General features: G+C 43.3%; 1 protein-coding gene across 9 annotated transcripts in view; it reads right to left on the bottom strand.

Annotated features, from left to right (window-relative positions):
- The window catches only part of fut11 (fucosyltransferase 11 (alpha (1,3) fucosyltransferase)), a 101,178-nt gene that overhangs the window by 64,121 nt on the left and 9,556 nt on the right, over positions 1-27,501 (bottom strand). For 5 of the 9 annotated variants that reach the window (XR_010020851.1, XM_063070353.1, XM_063070348.1 and 2 more), the window contains exon 2: positions 10,010-10,635. Coding sequence is in view for 8 of the 9 variants with exons in the window: in XM_063070353.1 (XP_062926423.1) it covers positions 10,010-10,635 (626 nt within the window). In the remaining variant the exon portion in view is untranslated. The other 4 variants (XM_063070350.1, XM_063070351.1, XM_063070349.1 and 1 more) reach the window with 4 other exon arrangements.

Genomic DNA, 27,501 nt, shown 5'->3' with positions numbered 1-27,501 from the left:
TAATAAATCAACCATGATTGAATGGTGGAACAGACTCCCATGGGCTAGAGGCCTATTTCTGCTCCTGTGTTATGGTGTTATTTTCAAATTTATAGCTAACTAGTAAGTAGGAGATTGTGTGAGCTAGAGCAAGTGTACAGAGGGTGAAAGGCTGACCTGGAAAACAATGGAATACAGGTCTGAAAGTGACCTGTATCACACTGAGCTCAATGTAACTGATAGGCAGCCTGTGGTGCTGCACTCCTGATATTCGGTTCCAAAGACTTTGATGAGTTGGCTTACACTAAAACATCCATTCAGCATCAGTGACCAGGGTGAATTTTAACCCTTTGGAGATCTTCAGTGCACTGAGGCATCATTCCCCTGTTTAGAAAGGGCAAGGGAAGTCATAATTCTCCATCAGAATATAAATGTGTTGTCACCTTGATGACAGATCTAACCAGGTTGATACTAAATTCATTTTCCTTAACTTTCTTTTTCATTCTTTCCTAATAAGAATTGAATAGTTTGAATATTTGACTGGAAGGGTTTTGAAAACTATTTATTAGACTGGTGATGTGGATAATAATATTTCAAATGTACTCTACACCCAAATCCTGCTCAGTCAAGTACATAGAGTCAATAGCACTGTGTCAGCAGTACCTGTCAAGGACAAGTTAAGTTTATCTACTAGCATCCTTAATATAGAAACATTTTACAAACATTTTGAAACAGTATTTTGCAGAGGTGCAGTAGCATAGTTATTGGCATAGTGCCAGCAACACGGACAATTCCTGCTGCTGTCCGTAAGGAGTTTGTAAGTCCTCCCTGCGACCATGTGTGTTTCCTCTGGATGTTCTGGTGTTCTCCCACATTCCAATGATATATGGGTTCGTAGCTTAAATGGTCACATGGGTGTAACTGGGTGGGCCAGTAGGGCCTGTAACTGTACTGTATCTCTAAATAAATAGAAATTGGCAGTGCACTATACAAGCTGCTCACAGACAGGCAACCAAAAAGTCAGATCTTTTTTCAGTTCAGTTTCCATTTATTGTCATTTAGAAATGCATGCATTAAAAAATGATACAACGTTCCTCCAGAATGATACCACAAGAAACACAGGACAAACTAAGACTAAACCTGACAAAACCACATAATTATAACATATAGTTACAACAGTGCAAAGCAATACCATAATTTGATAAAGAGCAGACCATGGGCACAGTAAAGAAAAGTCCTCAAAGTCCCGATAGACTCATCATCTCACGCAGGCGGCAGAAGGGAGAAACTCTCCCTGCCATGAACTCCAAGCGCCACCAACTTGCCGATGCAGCACCATTGGAAGCACCCAACCACAGTGGACTCTGAATCTGTCCGAAAACTTTGAGCCTCCGACCAGCCCCTCAGAAACAGCCTCTCCGAGCACCATCCTCTGCTGAGCACTTCGACCTCACCTCGGCTGCCAAGCAACAAGCAAAGCCGAGGACTCGGGGCCTTCTCCTCCGGAGATTCTGGACCACACAGTAGCAGCAGCAGTGAAGCAGACATTTCAGAAGTTTCACCAGATATTCCTCCGTGCTCTCACGTCCGTCTCCATCAAATCAGGATTGTGCACGGCACCCTACTTGACAAATAACAGACATCACCACCGGAGTGGCCGTTGTGAGCTGCATCGTGCCGCCATCTTCCTCCTGCATACTTGCCACCTTACAAGAAGCAGAGAAAGCTGCAGAGTGGGGAGATTTTGGGAGGGAGGTCCTGAGCTCTGGTTCTTGGACAGTTCACTAACAGGGAAGGAACCAATGAAACTCACGGATACATAAATGTCAGAAATGGAAGAGTGCAGAATCTGGGAAAGCTGCAGTATTGAAAGAGGTTTGAGAGAGAGGAGCTAGTGAGTCCATGGGGAGTTTTCCACATCATTTGGCTGCGCGGACTGCATTGCCACATGTAATCAGCAGCTGAGGACAATGATTCAATTTACCTACAGCGAGGTCCTCACACTGGCAAAGTTCAAAGCAAATTTCTTATCAGGGTAGTATATGTACGTCACCATACACCACCTCGAGATTCATTTCCTTGCAGACATTCATGGTGGAACAAAGAAATATGGCAGAATCAATGAACACCTAAAACAAAAATACAAGAGATTCTGCAGATGTTGGAAATCCAGAGTAACACACACACAAAATATTAAAGGAATTCAGAAGGTCAAGAGCATCTGTATAGAGGAATAAAGAGTCTATGTTTCAGGCTGAGACCCTTCATCAGGACTGAAAAGGAAGGGGGAAGAAGCCAGATTAAGGCGGCGGGGGGAGGGAAAGGGGCACAAACTGGAAGGTGACAGGTGAGACCAGGTGGGCGGGGGAGAAGGATTAACGTCAGAAGCTATAAGGTGACAGGTGGAAAAGGGTGAGGAAGGAGGAATCTGGTAGGAGAGGAGAGAGGACCATTGAAGGAGGGGGAACAGGGGGAGGTGAGCAGAAGAGAAGTAGTAGGAGGAGATAAGACTTGAGAATGGAAGCCAAGGGAAGGGGGATGGGGAAAATTTACTGGGGGTTAGAGAAATTGCTGTTCATGCCATCAGGTTGGAGACTATCCAGAGGGAACATGAGGTGTTTCCGCTCCAATCTGAGAGAGGCCACACCATGGCAGTAGAGGATGCCACGAGTTGACATGTTGGAACAGGACTGTGGATTGGAATTAAAATGGCCGGCCAACGGGAAATCCTGCCTGTTGCAGATGGAGTGCAGATGCTCAACAAGGAGTCTCCCAATCTACCCTTGGGTCTCACCAATAAAGAGGAAGCCACATCGAGAGCACCAGACACAGCAGATGACTCCCAAAAGATTTGCAGGTGAATTGTTGTCTCACCTGGAAGGACTGCTTTGGGACTTGAATAGAGGTGAGGGAGGAGGTGAACGGGCAGGTGTAGTACTTCTTCCATTTGTAGGGATAAGAGCCAGGAGGGAGATTATTAGAGAAGGACAAATGGACAAGGGAATCACGGAGAGTGATCCCTGCGGAAAGCAGAGAATGGGAGTGGGGGGGGGATGTAAAGATGTGTTTGGAGGTGGTATCCTGTTGAAGATGGCAGAAGTTGCGCAGAATGATGTGCTGGATCTGGAGGTTCATGGGTGGTGGGTGAGGACAAGTGGAAGTGTATCCCTGTTAGGGAAGCAGGAAGCTGGGGTGAGGGCAGATGTCCAGGAAATGGAGGAGATGCACGTGAGGGCAGCATCAATGGTGGACCATTTACCTTTTACAACTATCACCTCTCAGCTTCTCACTTCATTCTCTCTCCATCGGCCACCCACCTACCCTTTCACCCGATTTCACCTATCACCTGCCAGCTTGTACGCTCCCTCCCCTCCCCAATCTTCTTATCCAGGCTTCATCCCCCTTCCTTTCCTGTCCTGGTAGGACCTCAGCCTGAAATGCCGACTGTTTATACCTCTCCAGAGGTGCCTGACCTGCTGAGTTCCTCCAGCATATGTGAGTTCCTCCTCACATAAACAAAGACTGACAAACAAACAACGTGCAAAAGAAGACAAATCATTCAAATAAATATATAAATAATCAATCAATCAATCCCAAACATTAGTTGTAGAGTCCTTGAAAGCGAGTGTATGGGTTGTTAGTTCAAAAGCAAAATAAATAAATAAATAACACTGCAAAAAATGTTGTAAGTACTCTCTGACATTAATTCTGTTAAGTGCTTCTTGAAGAAACCACTCAGTATCCTATCTTTTTGGGAGAAAAAGAAAGACAAAATTAATGCTTCAATGACTTATGGTAACAGGATGCCTTCACATTGACAAAAGAAATTATAGGGAAATAATACTAAGCGGGAAAAATGCAAATACTTTTATGAGTTAGAAAGAACAATTTCTTCAATGGACATTTAAAAGAAATCAAATCTGGCTGAGGCCCACTTCCTTCCACAGATGCTGCTTGATCCACAGAGTTCTTCCACATTGTCTTTGCTGAAGTTTTGTAATGAAGCAATCACAAACTTTAATCTGAAAAAAAGCTTTCTTCACACAAGTAAATTCAGTGTATTTTAGCAGCTATTGCATAGCTACATTATTGCAAATAAAATCGATTTGAATTTAATCCCCTTCCTTTCATGTGTATCAGAATCAGAATCAGGTTTAATATCACTGGCACATGTTGTGGAACTTGTTGTATTGCCGCAGCTGTACAGTGAATTACAATAAGAAACGTTATGCATGTGTGTGTGTATATATATATATATACACACACACACAAATTAAGTAAGTAGTGTAAAGAGTGTAATAAAAGTAATGTACCTGGATTTATTGTCTGCTCAGAAATCTGATGACAGATTCCTAAAACATTGGGTGTAGGTCTTCAGGCTCCTGTATCTCCTCCTTGATGGTAGCAATGAGAAGAGGGCAGGCCTTGGGTGGTAGGAGCCCGTAATGATGGATGCTGCCTATTTGAGGTATCGTCTTTTGAAGGTGTCTTTGATGCTGGGGAGGCTGCTGCCCAAGGTGGAGTTGGATGAGTTCGCAACTCTCTGCAGCTTTTTCTGATCCTATGCAGTGGCCCCTCCATACCAGACGGTGACAAAACCACATTTACATCTGTAGTTGTACTTTGTTTCTTTATTAAAACCAAAGGTTCCTATAGTTCTGATCTACAACCTCAAAAAGACTTGAATTTATATGATGGCTTTCAAAAACAGGATGTATAAAGGTACGTCACAGTCAACGAGGTACCCTGAAGTATTTCAGTGGCAGGAAGGCAATATAAAGTTGAATAAATTGGACAGCAAATCATCACAGCCTACAGCGCAACACACACTGCACAATGCAATACTATAAATGATCACAGACAGGACATCAGAACGAATGAACTCTTCCTCCTCATTCATCACTTCCGTTCAAAATCTAATCCTGACCTACACCTGACACACTGTAAATAAGTTATGCTTTCAAACTTTGTTAGCTTCTTGCACTTGGAATTCTCAACCAGGCCTCACAAGGTCACATTGAAGGTTACTGTACACTTGACCTTGAGGACTCGTGGTCAAAACCCTTCACCCAAACAATCCCCAAATCTGCCATCCACCAACGGATCCTCTCAGAACACCATTATCTATAGTCAGCCAATTATATCTCTGACCATTAGTCAACCCAAGTGCTTCACTTATGGCATTTGACTAGTTCTGGGCTGGTTTCCAATTTAATAAACTTTAGTTACAACCTTAAATGGCAGTCTACCAAAATTCCGACACACAAAAATCGATCAATTATTTTCTTCTATCCACTTCCAAGTCACTTTGCACAGTGTGGGAACAGCTTCAATGAAGCATGTGAAGAAACACAGGCATTTGCTTACCCTGCACTGTAATTCTCTACACTTGTCAAAGTGGTTGACCACCAGTGAAACAACCCTGGGCTATTTATTTTAAGCTAAGTAAATCTGTGTTGGGTTTCTCAACATCTTTTGCAGTGAATCAGAATCAGGTTTAATATCACTGGCATATGTCATGAGTTATACAGATCTCGTTACATGCACGTGCAGTTCAACACTTTCAGTGATTATGCAGAAAGTTTGAAGATAGTAACTCATCTCCTTCTACCTTAGGCCACGAACATATCAATCACTCCTGCTGTTGACCACTTTCTAGAGGTCCAAGACGCCGACTTCTACAAAGAAGGGATCTGTATGCTCCACGACCACTGGACTAAGTGTGTAAATGTAGGAGGGGACTATGTTGAAAAATAAATATGCTAGGTTTTCTAAAATTTACTCCTTCTACCTTAGGTCACGAACTTATCAATCACCCCTCATGTAAAGTAAGTTGTGCAAAAAGAGATGAAAAAATAGTGAGGTTGTGTTCATGGGTTCATTGTCCATTCAGCAATCTGATGGCAGAGGGGAAGAAGCTGTTCTTGAATCATTGATTGTGTGTCTTCAGGTTCCTGTACCCCCTTCCTGATAGCAGCAATGAGAAGAGGACATGTCCTGGGTTATGGGGTCCTCAATTGATGGATGGGGTCCTCAATTGATGGATGCCTTCTTCTTTGTGGCATCGTCTTTTGAGGGTATCATCAATTCTGGGGAGGCTTGTGCCTGTGATAGAGCTGGCTGAGTTTATAACTTTCTGCGGCTTTTTCTGATCCTGTGCAGTGGCCCCTCCATAATCAGACGGTTAGAATGCTCTGTAGTTGTATTTGGTTTCTTTATTAAAACTATAGATTCATAGAAACATAGAAAATAGGTGCAGGAGTAGGCCATTCGGCCCTTCGAGCCTGCACCGCCATTTATTATGATCATGGCTGATCATCCAACTCAGAACCCCGCCCCAGCCTTCCCTCCATACCCCCTGACCCCCGTAGCCACAAGAGCCATATCTAACTCCCTCTTAAACATAGCCAATGAACTGGCCTCAACAGTTTGCTGTGGCAGAGAATTCCACAGATTCACCACTCTCTGTGTGAAGAAGTTTTTCTTAATCTCGGTCCTAAAAGGCTTCCCCTCTATCCTCAAACTGTGACCCCTCGTTCTGGACTTCCCCAACATCGGGAACAATCTTCCTGCATCTAGCCTGTCCAATCCCTTTAGGATCTTATACGTTTCAATCAGATCCCCCCTCAATCTTCTAAATTCCAACGAGTACAAGCCCAGTTCATCCAGTCTTTCTTCATATGAAAGTCCTGCCATCCCAGGAATCAATCTGGTGAACCTTCTTTGTACTCCCTCTATGGCAAAGATGTCTTTCCTCAGATTAGGGGACCAAAACTGCACACAATACTATAGTTCTGGCGGAGGGGACGAAACTGTTGAAGAAATTCCACTTAGCTGAAGGTGATATTGCCAGTAACTTTGAGAATACATCTCTTATGATTTTTTAAAAATGAAATAACTAAGTAAGAAATATTTAGGACCACATTCTATAATCTGAAGTCAATGGGCAAAAAGCTTTTGCATTGATGTGGTAGTGACAAACTACAATTAACAGGTGGTAGCAGAGACAGATACATTAGGAACATTTAAGAAATTCTTGGACAGACACATGGATGATAGAAAAATGGAAGGTTATGTAGGAGGGAAGGGTTAGATTGATCTGAGTAGGTTAAAATGTCGGCATAACATTGTGGGCTGAAGGACCTGCACTGGGCTGACAGCATCTGTGGGGAGAAAGGAATTGTTGATACTTTCGGTTGAAATCCTGCACAGGACCCTTTTCCATATCCAGCATCGTCAGCTTTGTGACTCTATTGATCATCAAGGTATAATTGAGCTTCAAAGCTGATATTCAGCTTACGCTGCATTTTCCATTTATCTCAACATGCATCTACTTGGTAAATGATTTGCATCTGTAATGTAATCATAATATGATGGAAAATATTTAGCTAATTACCTCTTTTGTATTTTTTTCTGACAATGTTGCTGCTGTAATTACCAGTTCACTTTTTTGTTCACTCATGTGCTAACGATGACTGACCTGACACTGCAAAGCATGAGTTGGAAATACAACAAAATTTACATATAGGGGAAAAGTGGCAGTTTTACAGGACCTTCCTTTGTTCTGTAACAACACTAATGCTACTTTGTACCATCCCAAAGTCCTACTCACAAAAGTATATCAACAACATCTTTCTTTACCCAAGTAGAAACATCGATTTCTCCAACTTCCAGTAAGTTTTCCCCTCTTCGTTTCTGCACCCTGGCCTCTTACTTCTTCTCTGCACCTGCCTTTCTCCTCCACCTGGTGCCCCTCCTCCTTCCGTTTCTCCCATCATCCTCTCTCTCCTATCAGATTCCTTCTTTTCTAACCCTTTACAGTTTCCACCTATCACCTTCCAGCTTCTTACTTCATCCAGCCAACCAACCCGGTTTCACCTATCATCTTCTAGCTTGTCCCCCTTCCCCTTCTCCCCACCTTTTTCATTCTGGCAACTTCCCTCTTTCTTTCCACTCCTGAGGAAGGGTCTCGGCCCGAAACGTCAACTGTTTATTCCTCTGAGCTGTTCAGTTCCTTCAGCATTCAACAAGATCCAAAATTAGATGTTTTTAAGTTATCTCGGTTGAAGGAGTCATTGATGGCAACAGAAGTTTGTTGCTCTTCGCCTCCTTTAAGGTACTTTCTTGAGATTCTTTAAGCCATGTGAATGAGTAGCTAAGTTGTCTGTTTAATGCAGAAGTTTCCAACTGTTTTTATGCCATGGACCCCTACCATTGACCAAGGGGTCTGTGGACCCCAGGTTGCGAACCCCTGGTTTAATCAGAATCAGATTTAATATCACCGGCATATGCCATGAAATTTGTTAACTTTGTGGCAGCAGTACAATGCAATACAAGATAAATAAACAGAAACAGTTAAATTAAGTAGTTCAAAAAAAGAAATTTAAAAAGTAGTGAGGTAGTTTTCATGGGTTCAATGTCCATTTAGAAATAGGATGGCAGAGGGGAAGAAGCTCTTTTTGAATTGCTGAGTGTGTGCCTTAAGGCTTCTGTACCTCCTTCCTGATGGTAACTATGAGAAGGCACCGTGCCTTGAAGATGTCTTGGATGCTATGGAGCTGACTAATTTTATAACTCTCTGCAGCTTGCTACAATCCTGTGCAGTAGCGCCCCCCCACCCCCCTCATACCAGACAGTGATGCAGCTAGTCAGAATGCTCCCCACAGTATATATGTAAGAGTTTGAGTTTTTCAGGTGACAAACTAATCTCCTCAAACTACTAATCAAATAAAGCTGCTGTCTTGCCTTCCTTATAGCTGCATCGATATGTTAGGACCGTGTTAGATCCTCAGAGATACTGACACCCAGGAACTTGAAATTTCTCACTCTCTCCACTTCTGATCCCTCTATGAGGATTGGTTTGTGTTCACGCATCTTACCCTTTCTGAAATCTTTGGCCTTAGTGACATTGAGTGCCAGGTTGTTGCTGTGGACACTCCACCAGTTGGCATATCTTGCTCCTGTACACCCTCTCACTACTATATGAGATTCTGCCCACAGTAGTTGTATCATCAGCAAATTGATAAATAGTATTTGAGCTATGCCTAGCCACACAGCCATGGGTATAGAGAGAGTAAAGCAGTGGGCTAAGCACACACCCCTGAGGTGTGCTGGTGTTAATTGTCAGCGAGGTGGAGATGTTAATACCGATCTGCACAGATTGTGGTCTTCCGGTTAGACAGGCGAGGATCCAGTTGCAGAGGGAGTACAGAGGCTTTTCAATCAGGACTGTAGGAATAATGTCTCATCCTAAACAAATCCCCCAGAAACAAATACAGCATTTGCCGGGTAACCACCAAAAAATCAAGTCATTGGTTTGCTGTCACGGGATGCACGAACAGGAAAAGCTCAAAAACAAAATAATTAAAGCTAAGTCAGTACAGACACACAAATTAGAAGCAGGTATAGGCCCTGGTCTGTTGAATGTTACCATTATTTAGTAAGGTTATGATTGTTGTTAGCTGATCAATGCTGAATACACTACTGTTTAGTCAGTTTCCTTGAAGAGAGTAGACATATTTACCTTTACTGAATAATGTAAGAATATCTAACATATACACTGATATTGGGGGATCTGGAGTTGTTTCATTGACAAAGGGCCGGTCATGACAAGGAGGGTTCACATCTTCCTGTATCTGTCTGGTGCGGTGGGGCCACTGCACTGGATCAGAAAAAGCTGCAGAAGGTTGTAAACTCAGCCAGCTCCATCATGGGCACGAGCCTCTACAGCACTGAGGCCATCTTTAAAAGGTGATGCCTCAGAAAGGCGGCATCCATCATTAAGGACTCTTAGCATCTGGGATATGCACCGTCTGGAAGGAGATTATATGTTCTCCTTGTGACCATGAGGGCTTCCTCCGGGTGCTCCGGTTTCTTCCCACATTCTAAAGACGTACGGGTTCGTCGTTTAATTGGTCACGTGGATGTAATTGGGCTGTGTGGAGCACATTGGGCAGGAAAAGTCTGTTACTGTGCTGTATTAGCAAATCTAAAAAAAAATTCATAAAGCACGTGCACCTGAGCGACTTACCTGTCATTGTCAGGTATGTCATCGAAGTTTCCATACCCCGGCTCTGGAAGTGGACACCCCATGTGTTTATAAGCAGCTATCCTGGGGGCTGGTGGTGGAAATTTGTCTGGTTGTTCTCGATGTGCCTTCTCTGCCCAAAGGCGTATGTTCTCCTGATCGCAGACGTAGCATTCAAATCCATTCAAATAGTTGGGTTTGTTGATGTCGTTCACGCCCCATTCCCGCTTCTCCAGAGTTTCTAGCAGCAATGTGTTGGTGATGCCTCCTAGCTGTTTATACTCCAGATATTTCATGTACTCCTCGTCATTCTGATCCAGAAAATTGATGTAGTCTGCTAGGTCCTTTGGAGATTTGAAATCATCGATCAGAATTATAGAGTGGGAATTGGGCATCCAGTCCTGCACCACAGGGGAACCGCGGTATATTGGAACCACTCCCAAGTGCATGGGGCGCCACAGTTTCTCTGTCATGTAATCATCGCAGATTGCATTCTCCATAGCGAGGTGGAACTTGTACTTGCTAATAAAATCCATGAATTCTGAATCTTCTGTTGTTGCTGTCAGAGTGTCCACAAGCCGGTGACTGGGCAGCTCTTTGTTCTGCAGGCACTGGCCATAGGAGTCAATCTATGAGTGAAAGAGAGAATAAAATTAAATGCCAGTCAATGTGTGTCCTGGTAGAGGTTTCAAAGCAGCTGTTTACAATACTAGGCCAGAGATACAAAATCCTAGACAGATTTTTAGATTACTGTCATACACACCAGTTACTGTCCGTTACATCACAGCATTTAGGGCAGCAATGAAGGTCCTCCATCTCTGTCTGTCCTTGGTCATTTTCTCTATTGTACTCCAGGTGTGTTCAGGGTTCTTATCGTGCCAGTCACTACTTTCACTACTGTCAGTCACTCAAGTCCAGGGTGGAGATTCAGGAACACCATCGCATGCAAATATAGGATTCTGCATTGCTGTTTCTGTAATAATTTTGTTTTGATCAGGCAGGGTTGGTAGTCTTCAGCTGAACCCCACGCCTGGGGGACTGGTGCACAACTAAGCCTGGCCTCTATTCTTTCACCTGTTTGGCAGGGGTGACCCTACCAAGAATCAAAACACAAGGCCCTGGCTCCAGCCAACATAGCTCACTGGGTCACTCAGGCACGCAAGCCTCCAAACCCTGGGCAAGGTTGTGGTCCTCTTGGAGGAGATGCACCAAGAAGCAACTAAATTCCTTGTTCCTATGAAGTCACGGATTAAACAGTGTGCATGATAAATATAAATAAGCACACAAAACAGCAGATTGATGTAAAGAAGCTGAAATAGTACAAAAAATGCTAAGGTGGCAAAAGGAGATTAACTGAGAGGAACATAGAAAGCTACAGTACATTTCAGGCCCTTCGGCCCACAATGTTGTGCTGACCATGTAACCTACTCTAGAAACTGCCTAGAATTTCCCTACCGTATAGCCCTCTATTTTTCTAAGCTCCATGTACATAAGAGTCTCTTAAAAGATGCTATTGTATCTGCCTCTACCACCGTCGCTGGCAGTGCGTTCCATGCACCCACCACTCTGTGTGAAAAACTTACTTCTGACATCCCCTTTGTACCTACTTCCAAGCACCTTAAAATCATGCCCTCTCGTGTTAGCTATTTCAGCCCTGGGGAAAGCCTCTGGCTATCCACACAATCATTGCCTTGCATCATCTTGTACACCTCTATCAGGTCACCCCAAGGAGAAAAGGCCAAGTTCTCATAAGGCACACAGAGTTAAGAGTACAGGAACAAGGCAGCACCATTGAGAAGAGGGTGTACAACTGGTCATTGGTTTAGCAGTCTGACCAGGCAGGTTTTCGAGCTCCCGTGTCTTTTCGCAGAAGGTAGAAGATTGTAAAGGGATGTCCAGTGTGGCAGGTGAATCAGAGTCAGGTTTATTTTCACTGTCAGTGACATGTCAGGAAATTTATTGTTTTGCCACTGCAGTACAGTATGGTACACACATTAAAAACTATAAGCTACAATAAGAAATATGAAATACTAAATAAGTAGTGCAAAAAGAGAGCAAAACAGTGAGGTCACAAACAAGAGAGAACCTGCAGACGCTGGAAATCCAAACCAAAGACACACAAAATGCTGGAGGATCTCAGCAGGCCAGGCAGCATCCATGGAAAAAAGTGTAGTCAACGTTTTGGGCGGAAACCCTTTGGCAGGACTGGAGGAAAAGAAGATGAGCAGATTTAAAAGGTGGGGGCGGGAGAGAGAAACATAAGGTGATAGGTGGAACCGGGAGGGAGAGGGATGAAGTAAATAGCTGGGAAGTTGATTGGTGAAAGAGACACAGAGGGATCTGATAGATGGGAATGGACGGCCATGGAAGAAGGGGGGGGGGTGAAGAGGAGGAGAACCAGATGGAAAAATGGGATGGGAACTGGTGAAGGAGAGGGCAGGGGTGGGGGGGGGGCATTACCGGAAGTTCAAGAAGTCAATGTTCATGCCATCAGGTTGGAGGCTACCCAGACGGAATATAAGGTGTTGTTCCTCCAACCTGAGTGTGGCCTCATCGTGCCAGTAGAAGGGCCCATGGATTGACATATCAGAATGGGAATGGGAAGTGGAACTAAAAATAGTGAGGTAATGTTCGTGGATCATTCAGAAATCTGATTGAAATGTTGAGTGTGTGTCCTCAGACTCCTGCACCTCCACCCAGAAGGTAGCAATGAGGGGGTATGTAGTGGGTGATGGGAGTTCTTAACGATGGATACCATTTTCTTGAAGCATCACCTTTTGAAGATATCCATGGTGCTGGGGAGGGTTGTGCCGATGATGGAACAGTCAACACTTTTACCCTTAATGAAATTGCCAACATTGAAAATAAACTCTTAATGGGGGCGGGGGGGAAGGACGGGATAAAAAGAATGATGCTTATTTTTTTTCTGTAAGAAGTTAAGGTAATTTGAGCAAATGTGGCAATTTAAATGGCAGTAAAGTTTGTCACTGCAAAACAGCATGGTAACCAAAGCCTGTAATATGCATCATAGACTTAATTAGCTTGCCATTTTAGCAGGAAAGACATCCCATTGATGCAGCTAAGTCAGAACAATTAATTTTGGTCACTGTGGAAGCAACAAACAAGATTACTGTTAGTGTCTCGAACAAGGGTTCCAGCCCGGGGTCCACAGACCCCTCTGTTAATGGTAAGGCTCCAGGGCATAAAAACGATTGGGAACCCCTGATCTAGAAGTATGCTTGGATATTAACTCATTGTGATTCCTAACACAGCAATGAGAGAAGTGGTAGAAAACTGGGGCAGCCAATTTATACACAGCCAGCTCCCACAAATAGGAATATGTTAATCACTGGTGACATTCATTGAGAGTTAAACTTTGTCAAAGATGTCTTTAAAGTCGTGCCAGGAAATTTAAGCACATGGGGCTCATGAAAAAATGCACAGAATGTATCAGCATTGATACACTATCCATACTTTATTTAGAGATATAACACAATAACAGGCCCTTCCAGCCCAAAGAGCCTGCACTGCCCAACTATACCCATGTGATCAATTAACCTACTAACCCATATGTCTTTGGACTGTGGGAGGAAACCGGAGCACCCAGAGGAAACCTGCAGTCATGGGGAGAATGTACATACCCCTTACAGACAGCAGCTGGAATTGAACCCCGATCATTAGTAGTGCTGAAATAGCATTATCCTTGTGTGAGATTTAATTAATCATTCATGGAATCTGAATTTCAAATTAAATGCTATACTTTGTTGATAGCTTCAGTAAGGGAGCCAGTGTAATGAAGATTACTTGAAGCAGATTTAATCCAGTGTTAAATCCAATTCTGTGATATTACGGCCAGCTCTCACACTTTGCTTGTGGGTTTACACTGCAGAATCTTGTCATTATGACATACGCTGCCCCCTGCTGGAGAAGTGGAAGCTGTACTTCACAGAAATCCAAAGCAATCAATGGATTCCATTCATTCTCTTCTGATCCCCACTGTTTAAACATACTGGATTAGATGTCAATATTTTGAGTAAATATTCATTCATCTGCATAGAACATTATACTCTAATATGGACTGAGAAAGTAATACTGAACACCATCTAATTTTCTCTAACCTTCCTTCACATTTGACAACATAGTTGTCAAATTTGAGTCATGGATTAATAGAACACTTCAGCACAAAAACAAGCCCTTTGGCCCAGCTAGTCCATATCAAACTGCCTAGTTCTATCAACCTAACACATTTCAATTTTAATCTTGGACAGGATTCATCTTTTTGTCCAACTCTTGTTTCACATCAAATTTAAAACTCCACTCAACATTTATACAAAAGTTTGCCAGAAATTTCATCACATATAATCTCAGAGACAGAGCAGAATAAAAGCTGAGTATCTTGCCATAAATGACTTCTTTCTTGACAATGTATTGGTTTCTCCGAGGTCAGCCACCTTGTCGTGGTGGAACAAGTTAAGGAATGGTGCCATTTGGGGCTTAGCTCCTGGTAGTGTCACCTATGGTGGTAAGGGTCAAGGGGTAGGGTCCAGACCAAGACCGCAATGATGGAGCTTTTAGAGCAGCCTTTCTCAACCTTTTTGCTCCAGGGGAACCCTTGAAATAATTTGCAGGTCTCAGGGAATCCCTGCATAAAAATTATTATGGTATATCAGCGTGATCAGTAACCTGCAGAGATAATAATCCAAAAATAATTGTCAGTACCCTTTTGAGTAGAAAATGAATTTTTAGCCAACCTTCCTTGAAAAATAGTTAAGCTTAGCTTACCTTTCTTGAAATTAACCTTTCTTTCCCTTTGATAAATTTAAAAACTTATAAGGCAAACATAATACATTTGAGTCAAACTTGGGATAAGCACACATGGATTTCATCTTCAACTGAAATGAGAAAATTTCTACCCTTACTCTGATGTTCGTTAAACAAGAAAAAGCTTGCACACACATATATAAGTTGAAAATTGCAGCAAAATGTTAATTGCTTTCATATAAATGGCAGAATACTCTTCTTTCACATTAGTCTAGCACTTGTCCAGGAGCAGGTCAGTAAATCTCATCGAGTGCACAATCAGACTGCAGCTCACAAAGTTCTTCCTCTTCTCTCAAAGTCAAGTTCTCAGGCTGAGCAGAAGATTCAGAGAAAGGGTCACTCACCCAGTCACACATTTTGTTGGAAGGGCGGAAAAATACTGTTCAATTTTGCTCTGCAGTTCTTCCAGGTGGTTTTCAATGAGACCTGAGACTTACTGATATCCTTCCTCACTCTCAAGCTCAAGCAGCAGTGGAAACATTTCAAGATTTCCTTTTGCAAAATGATTTTTCCAAAGATTCAAAGCATTTTCTGCAGGACTTTGCAGAGACTTGTTCAACTGGTTCAAATAAGGAAAAATGTCTGTTAAGTAGGCTAGTTTCTGCAACCATTTTTCATCTTCAAAGCACTCAGCAAAATCTGGCCTACTATTTTCTTGGAAGTACTCCTGTAATTCACCTTTCAGCTCAATTGAAGATGGCGGCGCACCTGTGTGTGCGCAGTCCTCCGGTGAAAAATGATATCGTATCTGTTAAATAGGGGCCGTGGACAATTCTGATTTGATGGAGAATGGACGTGAAAGCACAGAGGAACATCTGGAGAAATTTCTGAAATGCCTGTTCGCTGCTGTCGTTACTGTGTGGTCGGGAATCTTTCGGAGGGTAGGCCTCAAAATCCCCGGCCTTGCCTGCTTTTGGCGACTGAGAAAGAGGTTGAATCACTCCGACAGAGATGGCGCTCAGTACTCGGTGTCGGAGAGCTGATCAGAGCTCGAAGTTTTCGGATGACTCAGAGTCGGATTATGGTTGGCATGGCAGGGAGAGTTTTTCTTCCTTCTCCCGCTTGCATGAGATGTGGGACATTTGAGAAACTTTGAACTTTACTGTGCTCACGGACTCCTTCATCAAGTTATGGTATTGTTGCACTGTTGTAACTATATGTTATAATTATGTGGTTTTTGTTAGTTTTTCAGTCTTGGTCTGTCCTGTGTTTTGTGATATCACACCGGAGGAAAAAATGTATCATTTCTTAATGCATGCATTACTAAATGACAATAAAAGAGACTACGTGTCTTCATAATCTAAAATTACCCTGTTGAGAACTCTTCCTCTGCGAAGCCACCAGATTTCTGTATGTAGCAGGAGATTGGTGTGTTTTTTGTCCAGGTTTTCACATAGTTTTTTAAACATTCTCCAATAAACTGGTCTTAAATTTAATAAATAACTTGCTTCCTGAGTCTATTTACTGACTGTGACTTTATTTTCAAAAGCTTTAATCTGTTTGCTTTGAGATTCCAATAGTCATTTAAAATAATCAGCACTTTCACATGTCATTTGGCTGGTGATTTGTAGTTAAGTGTCTTTTCAATTTTGCTGGAGCCATTGCTACATTTGTAAGTTGTTTGCCACAGATTAGGCACAATGGAATAGGCCAACTTGGATCACTAGTCCATGTAAAACCCACTGATAAGTAGCTTTCATTGTAAAGACAGACTTTTTTGAGTCTGTTGTTACACAAGTGTAGTGAAATGACTCAGAGGATTGTAATCTTCATCATTAACTTTATCAGAATTGTCCGTAGGCCTGGGCCTAGAATCCTTCTCTTCCATCTCACACCTCCTCTTCAAAATCTACCACACTGGACTGTCTTTAGAATGAAAATTATCCTCCAATTTTCTAGTACACTGGTAGTTTGTTCACTCCCATAAGTCAGTCAGCAGCACGCAAGGGGAAGTTGGAAGGGGTAATTCGGGAGGCAGAAGCTGACATCACTGCCCAGGTTTGGCGAGACCATTCGATGCTCAGAAAATGCATTATATGCTCCTCATCAGCCTACCATCCTTCCCTCCGTGCAATACCGTGCTCACCAATTATCAACAGCCTCCCCTATCTTGTGTCAAAAACTGAGAAGTGACTCAATCAAATAAACCCAGTCCTACTGCACACTGCCATACTGGGCTGAGATTGCTAACGTGGCTGCTTGGTAACTACCCACTTCTGTGAGTGCTAGCATTGTGCATTGCGCAAAGTTCAAAAAATGATGTTTATTTTTTAAAAATTGCAATGTCTCACAGAACCTCTAGCAATCTCTCATTGAACCCCAGTTAAAAAACCCTATTCTAGAGGATAATGACACATCATAACGCCAGTGAAAGCGGAGGAATGTTGCACCAGTGAAGGGTCCACAGTCGTTTTATTCCATGCCACTAGACCCTGACCCTGATTTGTCAAGGACTGTGTGGTGGCTGTCTGTCCATCAGCCTCCGCACGTTAAACAAAGTGACACACAGACATTCTCCATTAAGGGACTATCCCCTTGGGAGAACATCATACTAGACTCGAGTGATTGCAGGAGAGAAAGAGAGAGAGAGCCTACAATGCCTTTCACCAACTACATGCTAGGAATATGTTAGAATATTCTTCACCTATTTGAGTAGGTGCACCTCCAACAACTCAAGAAGCTTTACACAGACATGGCAGCCTGCTTCAATGACGTCCTATTCGCCACCTCCACCCTATGCATAGTGAATCCATGGTAGGTACTTGTCTCATCTACTTCAAAAGTGGACCACCAAGCTATGATCTACCACCAAGAACCATCGAAAGTGTCCTGAATAGTTACATCACCTGCTAGTACGGAAATTGCAAGGCATCTGACTGCAAGATCATACAAAGGATTGTGAAGACTGCTGGGAGGATTATCAGGATCTCTCATCCAAGATATTTATCAGGAGCGCTGTATAAGCAGGACCCTTAGCATTGCCAATGATCCCTCTCATCCATCCAATAATCTCTCTGACTCCCTACCGTCAGGAGGTACTGTAGCATTAGGACAAAGACTGTTAGGGTGGGGAACAGCTCCAAACCATGAGAATACTGAACTTCCTGCCACCACCCACATCTCATCAAATATGAAGCACCAGTAGAGTTATACCATTACTTTTTAACTTGTGTCATAAATACACCTTATGCAAAATGTCAATCTTCTGGAAAATATTTTATTATTATTTATTAGTTTATTTGTGGTAATATTACTTTATGAGTTGTGTGTGAGTTAAATGTACTATGTTGTGCACCTTGGTCCGGAGGAACATCGTTTTATTTGGCGGCATACATGTATATGGTTGAATGACAATAAACTTGAACTTTTAGGACAATAAGACCACCTGCAAGTTTCCCTCAAGTTGATTTGGAAATATGTATCTGTTCCCTGTCACTGTGACTAAAGCCTGGATCTCACATCCCAATGTTAGTATTAAAATGGCTCAAGGCAGCAACGACTGCTGCCTTCTCAATGGTAAATAGCTGTGGGTGTATAGGGTGTTCAGGGAAAGTGAAGAGGATTGTCATGTCCATTCCAGGGCAGTTCGCTCACCTTTGGTCCCTACCAGACACTCAGCACTCACTGTGGCTCCAAGTACAGTAGCTGTTTGTACGTGACAGCGGCCACAACCTGGTTCACGTTCGACAGGTGGGCTAAACCAGGTGAGGGCAGCTCGCAGCCTCATACTCCGGTGAGATAGGGACATGCCTGTCCTAGCAAGTGAAATCAGCTCTGGCGGACTGAGCGGATGAGATCTACAATGAGATCCAATGGCCAGGAAGGTGGTTCTGCAACACCATGTGGAGAGCGAAGGGCATGACAAGGCACTGGAAGTCATGGCCATCCACTGCAACCAAAGAAGACCCAAGTTTGTGACGACTATTCGCATCACTGGACAAGGACTTTCAAGGTGAAGAGAGTCGAATTGCTCCAGCGTAACGGCTTTGACACTTTAAAAACTCTCCTGCACGTTTCTAGTCGTCGTCCGATACGACCGACAGCCACCAATAAAACCTCAAAAATTAAAAAGGACCTTTTCCTTGGTGATGTTAAACCATCCTCATGAACATACAGAGCATTCTTTAATGTACATGCAGACCTTCTCAGTCAATAACCCCTGGGACTTGCCTCTGTAATTAACATGCACGCCTCTCCTGCCATTACCACAAGACCTCTCTCATTACCCTGTGGGACCTGCCCTAGTATTTAACATACAGGGCTTCACCTTGATTACCACATTGATTCAACCCTTGTAATTACCAAATAGATCCCTGTCCACATTCACATACAGAGCCCACCAATATAATTAACGCACAGACTCCTCCCCTAGGAGCTCCTCCATTGGTGAGGACGACCATGGATGCTGTGTCCTAGCTGTCTACATGATGCACAAGCCAGGAAAGCAAACTGTTTTCCTTCCACCACGCTTCCCCTACTCCCAAAGGAACGGCAGAGACCGATACAGTTGGGCAACAGCAGTGTCGCAGGAGTTCCCAGTCAGCATTGAACTCAACGTAGGACTGCCTTAGGGATTCCTGCTCTGGATTTTTCCTCTGGGTTTACTCCGGAAGCCTTCCCCATGAGTGGGTATAGCTGCAAGGCAACAAAGGTTTGAGATATGAATTTTCCTTCTCCTGGATGAGCCGCCAACCACGGCTGACAAGCCCCATCTGCCCGAAGCGACTGGTTTTAAGGTACCAGTAATCCGCCTTTGCCCTTTCTCCTGTCAGTAGAAATAGTTCTGCTGGGCTTAGTAGCTAAGCCACACGTGATGGCCAGGAGTTGGACTTGGTTGTCAGAGGCTATTTGAGACATATGCCATTGGGAGCATTTAACAGCTAGTGGGAACTTATCCCTACTACACCCCTGGCTATGACTACCTTAAGGAACCACCCTTCTTCTAATTAAAAGCAAAAAACAAGATTATTAGTGGTCCGTTGTGGAAAATGGACAGTCAGCATTTTGGGTTGAAACCCTTCATCTAGATATCTTTTTCTAAAATTTCGTAATAAAATAAATACAAAGGAAGAAAGGGTGCAAAAACAAACTCAACACTGTCAATACATACAGTAGTGTAAACTTTAAAGAAAAAAAAACAAACACACAGAGCATCCTGCACCACATGTGGCTCCCCGAGTTAACATCTCTTGTTCGAGGGTCTCCCCACCCAACTCAGCCCCTCCATGTATAGCAAAGGAAGCCTAGACTGTGGTCCTTCCTCACGTAGTCCCTGAGGTGTCTGTACCGAGCTTCAGAGCATCCCTCAGCACCTCTTGCTGCAGCCTGCACGAAGCAAGTCAGCAGCATTCCCTCACGGGCATCTCGCTGTGCTGGCAGACCAAATGATGCCCTTCACTGAGTTAACGCCATTCAGCAGCACTTAATGTCTGTCTCGATGTGTGTCCTGGGAACAGCCCATAGATCAGAGAGTCCTCTGTTACGCCGTAACCGAGCATGAACTGTGCCGTGGACCCTTGCATCCATGTCCACATCCTCTTCGCAAATCCAATCTGCAAGGAGGTGGGTGACCGTTTCTTCCCTACTGCAGACATCTTGAGGGGAGCATAAACCGAGTGATACACGTAGAAGCACTGACATGCATGTCACTTCCTCTATTAACTTGTTGCCCCCTCCTCTCATTAGCCTGATGACCCACCCCTGATTACCCTACATACCCCACTTCCACGAACAAAACCCACCTTCTGATTAGCCTGATCTGCCCCTCAAATTATCTTCTTCTTCTTCTAGCAAAGTTTAGTGGCAGGTGGCAGACCAACGTAAGGTGCATTACCGCCACCTACTGAGCATCATTCTTGTACACCAAATACTTAAGGTCTTCAATCGTCCCTTTCACATTTGCCTCACGACAACCTCACATAGTACTATCGACATTAAAATCTGCATACTATTAGCTAACAAACTTCTAGCCTGTAGATTTAAAAAAAATTAATCCCTTCTCTAACTGTTAGCTAGCAAACATCTAGCATTCTATTGTAAGAAAACAGAAAAAAACATTAACAACCCTTCTTTGAAGTCCGAACATTATTCACTCCTCCTTGCAAAGCATCTTTAATAACTTCTAGAGTTAAGTCTTTTTTCCTGCAGCTTTTAATATAATTTTATATTTTTCTGTCCTACTTTTAGTTTGTGTTGTACAACTTACATTTGCCAAGAAAGTGATAAACTTTAGTTTATCAACAATCACAGAATCATTTGTTTTACAGTCATGCACTTTACACACTGAACTTTAATCTGTCTGTATTCTGGATATTAATAGGTCCCATTGACACTGTCCTGTACATGACATGCCCATTTCCACTTGAACATGCTGCAGTTCCACAGCTTTCTTCTACAGTGTACAGGACACCCTGCATAAGGTGAGCTATGTTCCCCTCCACAGTTGCTACAATCCAGCATAATGCCTTCTCCTCAATTGTGATGATCATGTTCTTCACCACTTTTTACCCTTACGCAGCTGCTACATGACCAAAAGTCTGGCACAGAAAACATCTGAGGGGGCACACAGACTCGAACCATGTAACTCATCTAGCCTAAATTAACCCTATCTGGCAACCTTTTCCATCCAATTTAAACAACATCAATAAGTTACCTGACATGACAATTTGAATGCCAAACTGTTCAAAGTGGAACCAAAAGTTACAGAAGCCCTCCTGCAATCACTGTTTACTATAATCTGGGAACGGGGACAAGCACCCAAGCACTGGACAATGACAAAGCTATCGTTAGGATCCCTAAGAAAGGAGCCCTGTGATTGCAACAACTGGTGTGGGGGCCTCACACTTTTGTCAGTACCCAGCATGATTCTCACCAAAGTCGTTGCCCAATGGATTATAGATACTGTCAATATGAGCTTGAGGAAAGAGCAAGCTGGCTTCAGCAGACAAAGAGGCTGTGTTGACCAGATCTTCACTCTGCATAACACCATAGAACAGTGCAGAGTGGTGAATATTGTGAACTTTAAAAAGGCTTTTGATAGCATCTACAGGGAGAGCCTCTAACAAATTCTCAGATCATTCGGAATCCCTTCCAAAAGTGTCCAGCTTATCCACAGTTTCTATGCAGTTTCACCTGCACAGCTGGTGACTGCAATTTGAGCTTTGAAGTTGAGACAAGAGTCAGGCAAGGCTGTGTGAGGTCGGTGATATTATTTAACCTGGTGATTGACTGGGTTATGAGGCAAACAATGAAAGGTAAGCAGAGAGGCATTAGGTGGACTCTATTCTCTACTTTAGAGGATCTTGATTTTACAGACCCTCGATGTAGAGTCTCTTCCTCCCGTCAAGGCATATGGCGTCCACTTACCCAGCATCTGCCGATTCACCTATCTGGGCAGCATCATTCGACAGGATGGTAGGACCAAGGACAACATTCAGTGCAGACCCAGCAAAGCTGGAAACATCTTCAGATCAATGAGCAACATATGGGGATCAATCAAGTACAGCGCCCACACCAAGGTGAAGCTGTACCAGAGCTGTGTCCTGTCCACACTCTTGTACGATTCAAAATGCTGCCGTACGACAGAGAACTCCCTTGCCAAGCTGTCTTCATTCTATACCATTAGCCTCTGGAAGGTCTTCTGTATTTTCCGGCGAAGCAAGCTCTCCAACCATGCCCTACTCTTTGAGTGTCACCAAGAGGACATGGCCACAACTATCATGAGGAAACGTTAGAGTTGGATTGGGCATGTGATGAGAAGAGAGGCCAACTCCATCATCAAGGCAGCACTCATTCGACCTCTGAAACGTGGGAGACCAAAGACAATTTGGAACCGTACTGTAAAGGCAGAGATGAGGATACTGAACCAGACCTGGGCACAATAGAAAAGATGGCCAAAGACAGACACAGACAGAGGATCTTCACTGCTGCCCTAAACACCAGCAGTGTAACAGGCTTTTGACGATGATGATAAGCTATCTATTCTAACTCCACCGTGAAATGCTTTTAAACATTTAGCATCCACAACTTTTCCCATGACTAAATTATTTTTTAACTTGGTCCATGGATACATCTAGAGACACTGATGGAACAAAGAAGGTTAGTGAAGAATAATGAAGTGCAATACAGAGAGCTAGACAGACGGACCAGACAATTGTGCAATATTGCAAAGGGCGATAAAAAAAAACAGAATATATAAACTGTAAGTCTGAAAAAGTCCACAGTCCATAAATGCAATAGTCCCATCCATAAACACAGAAGAACGATAGCAACCTATGATATCACCAATACTCATCAAAAGAGAGGGACACCACACAAGGCAGTCAGCACTGAAACTCGCGTAATAAACAGACGGGAAAACCACGAGCTCCAATGCTGCACAGTAGATTGTTTCACGAGAATGGGCCCTTTTTCTTTTTTGTTTTCCTTACTAACCCTATAGTCAAATTAAGAATTATAAAGCTCAATCGTTTAATTGTATATTGTGTACTATTTGTTACTTCGTGCTACTGATTTGTAACAGGGTACACATCGCGCAGCATCCACCCAAACAAGATTTCCCAAGTTTGGCCGGGCCAGGGGCTGTCTTCCCCTAGATTAAGCCGGTAGCCGAACCTAGGGTTACACTTGCAAATTTATGTGGTCTATTTCTGACACCTCCCTCCTTTTCTCAATCTCCCCGTCTCAGTCTCCCGAGAGAGCTTATCTACTGATGTCTATTATAAACCCACTGACTCTCACAGCTACCTGGGCTATACTTCTTCCCACCTTGTTGCTTGTAAAAATGCCATCCCCTTCTCTCAACTCCTCATCTCTGCTGCATCTGCTCTCAGGATAAGGCTTTTCATTCCACAACTAAGGAGATGTCCTCCTTCTTCAAAGAAAGGGACTTTCCTTCCGCCACCATCAACAATGTCCTCACAACTCTTCCATTTCGTGCACATTGGCCCTCACCCCATAAGGGATAGGGGTTCTCTTATCCTCACCTACCATCCTATCAACTTCCACATCCAGCACAGAATTCGCCATAACTTCTGCCATTTCCAAAAGGACCTCACCACCGAGCACCTCACTTTCTGCTTTCTGCAGGAATCACTCCCTACACAACTCCCTTGTCCATTCGTCCCTCCCCACTGATCTCCCTCCAGGCACTTGTCCTTGCAAGTGGAACAAGTGCTACATCTGCCCCTACGCCTCCTCCCTCACTACAATTGAGGGCTCTAAACAGTCCTTCCGGGCGAGGCGACACTTCACCTGCGAGTCTGTTGGGGTCATTTACTGTGTTCAGTGCTCCCGGTGTGGCCTCCTGTATATCGGTGAGACCCAACATAGATTGGGAGACTGCTTCGCTAAGCATCTGCCCTCCCTCCATCAGAAAAAGAGGGATCTCCCAGTGGCCATCCATTTTAATTCTACTTCCCATTCCCATTCTATTATGTCAATCTATGGCATCCTCTACTGCTGCAATGAGGCCACACTCAGGTTTGAGGAGCAAACCTTATATTCCGTCTGGGTAGCCTCTAACCTGATGGCATGAGCATCGATTTCTCAAACTTCCAGTAATTGCCCCCCTCTTCCTTCACCATTCCCATTTTCCTCTCTCATCTCCTTACCTGCCCATCAACTCCCTCTGGTGCTACTCCCCTTTCCTTCCTTCCATGGTCTTCTGTCCTCTCCTATCAGATTCCCCCTCTACAGTCCTTTATCTCTTTCACCAATCGAATTCCCAACTCTTTACCTCCCCCTCCCCCATTTCCCCTCTCACCTTGTACTTTTTCTTCCTCTCTACCCACCTACTTACTCTGACTTCTCATCTTTCTTCTCCAATCTGATGAAGAGTCTTGGCCCAAAACATCACCTGTTTACTCTTTTCCCGACTTGTTGCCTGGCCTGCTGTGTTCCTCCAGCATTCTGTGTGTCGTTCAATATCATTTCTTGGTGTTACTTTCCTTCCTTCCACAGCTTTTACACCTAAAGCTTTCTCACATTGCTTACTATCTTTACAAAACACTGTGTGCCTCATCTCTTAAATGTTTTGCACTCACAATATCTCATAAGGATTTTTTCAGATCCTTCGTCTAATTGGTTTAATATCAGAAACCGGTCCACAATCAAAACTCAACAAAACCTTAAACTCAGCCTTCCACCTTTCATGTAAATCCCGTGTACTGCAGTCACCACTGGTTGATAAGCTACTACAATCTTAAATCAGTTTCCCAGAAACCCGCCATTTGCCTTCTTCCATACAACTCCTATCAACTCCTATCCAATACCACCTCCCATTCACTAGGTCCAACTTGTTCATTGCTTCCCGCCATCTCTACCCACTCTCCCTTCCTGTCTGAGAGCAGGCTCAGTCCTTTGCTCTACTCAACTGTTCCTGTCAAACTCATCTCCTGTGTCAGGCAAACCCCCCTCAAATGATCACACATGCCCCCTCCCCTTATTAACACAGCCCATTTTCTAACTGGCATATGCGAACCTGCCTCTAAAATTCACACTACCATCCCCAATCGCTCTGGGCATCCTCCTGTAATTAACATGCATGCCCGTCTCCTATTAACATAACACCCCTCTCGTTAGCCTATGGATCTGGCGCCTGTAATTAACATGCGTTCCTCTCTATTAATATCACCCCCTCATGGCTATGGGCTCCACCTCAGTAATTCACAGTAATTCATTAGTTATTAACACTGCACCTTAATCAGCCTGGGGCCCGCTGCTGTAATTAACATGTATGCTCCTCCCCTTTTATATATGATATAGAACTAATCATGGGAGATTTTAACTCCAAAGTTGGACAGGAAAGGGTTGATAACATCATTGGACCTTTTGGATTAGAGGCGAAAAATGAAAATGGAGAAAGGTTTGTCAGAAACAACCAAGTGATCACCAATACTTGGTATAAAAACCATCCACGTAGATTGTGTGCTTGGACTAACCCTGAAGGTAGAATAAGGAATCAAATAGATTTCATTCCCATCGATGAACACTTTAGAAATAATATCACAAATTCTAAAGCCTACCCAGGAGCAGACTGTGGTTCAGATCACCATCCAGTAATAGCTACCACTAAAACAAAATTATAGAAACTGAAACGTGGAAAAGAGGAAGAAGTATATGTTGGGAGAACTTAAAAATGATAGCTTACTTAAGCAACAATTCAAGACAGCTGTAGAAGAACACCTCAACGTAAACGAAGCAACACCTATTTGGGGAGGGAACACCTCGACTCAGACCATGAGAGGCCTGCGTCAGGCACTTTCATGCCCTACAAGGCACAGATTGGAAGTCTGTGTGGGGCGCCACTCCTCGCTCAGACTAGAGCAATGAGTGGTTAAGTGCCTTGCTCAAGGACACAAACATGCCGCCACAGCTGAGGCTCGAACTAGCGACCTTCAGATCACTAGACAAACGCCTTAACCACTTGGCCACGTGCCCAACACCTATATGGGACAGATTTAAATATGCTATACAGCAATCAGCAGAGGAGATAACCCCAGTACAAGAAATCCAACACACCAACAAGGGGTGGATAACCCAAGAAATTCTAGATCTGATGAAACAAAGAAGGTTAGTGAAGAATAATGAAGTGCAATACAGAGAGCTAGACAGACGGACCAGACAATTGTGCAATATTGCAAAGGAAGAATGGCTGAATCAAAAATGCAATGAAGTAGAAGGCCACATTAACAACAGCAAAGAAATGCACAAGAAAATTAAGGAAATTACTGGAATTAAGAAAACCTCCTCTACAGGATGCATAAGATCATCAGATGGATCCATACTAACAGATCCAGAGGAAGTATGTGAGAGTTGGATTCAGTATATAGAGCAGCTGTTTGAGGATAATAGAGGGGAACCCCCAGAAATTAAACGTCCTAATTTTGGCCCACCTATTACCAAAGAAGAAATAACTAAAATAATGAAAAGCATGAAACATGGTAAAGCCACTGGACCTGGTGAAATTTCAGTGGAAATGATACAAGCCCTAGAAGATCTGGGCATAGATATGCTTTTTGAACTGTTTAATGGCATATAGGAGTCTGGTATATTGCCTGACGATCTCTTGAAATCGGTATTTATTTACTCTGCCAAAAATTCCTGGAACTATTGACTGTGAAAATTATAGAACAATCAGTCTTATGAGTCACATAATAAAGATTTTGTTGAGAATTGTTCTAAGTTGAATCAAAAACAAGTTAAGCCCAGAAACTTCTAAACTGCAATATGGGTTTATTGAGGATAGAGGAACTAGGAATGCAATTTTCATACTACGAATGCTTTCGGAAAGGGCAATTGAATATCAAAATCATATCTTTTTATGTTTTATTGATTTCACTAAAGCATTTGACAAAGTGCAACATGAAAAATTATTTCAAATTCTCACTAAACTAAACATTGATGGAAGGGACCAATAACTGCTTCAAAATTTATATTGGAATCAAACAGCGGTGGTAAAAATTGATGATAATATAAGCAGTTGGACTAAAATTCAAAGAGGAGTTAGACAGGGATGCGTTGCCTCACCAGGATTATTTAATATCTATAGTGAAATGATTCTCAGAGAAATAGAAGACCTAGATGGGATAAAAATTGGAGGTGTTAACATCAACAATAAGATATGCAGACGATACCACCCTAATAGCAAGTGCTGCAGAAGACCTACAAATCCT

This window comes from Mobula hypostoma, chromosome 18, assembly GCF_963921235.1.
Source record: "Mobula hypostoma chromosome 18, sMobHyp1.1, whole genome shotgun sequence".
Classification (NCBI taxonomy): Eukaryota; Metazoa; Chordata; class Chondrichthyes; order Myliobatiformes; family Myliobatidae; genus Mobula; species Mobula hypostoma.
This window is presented reverse-complemented; position numbering and strand designations above follow the sequence as displayed.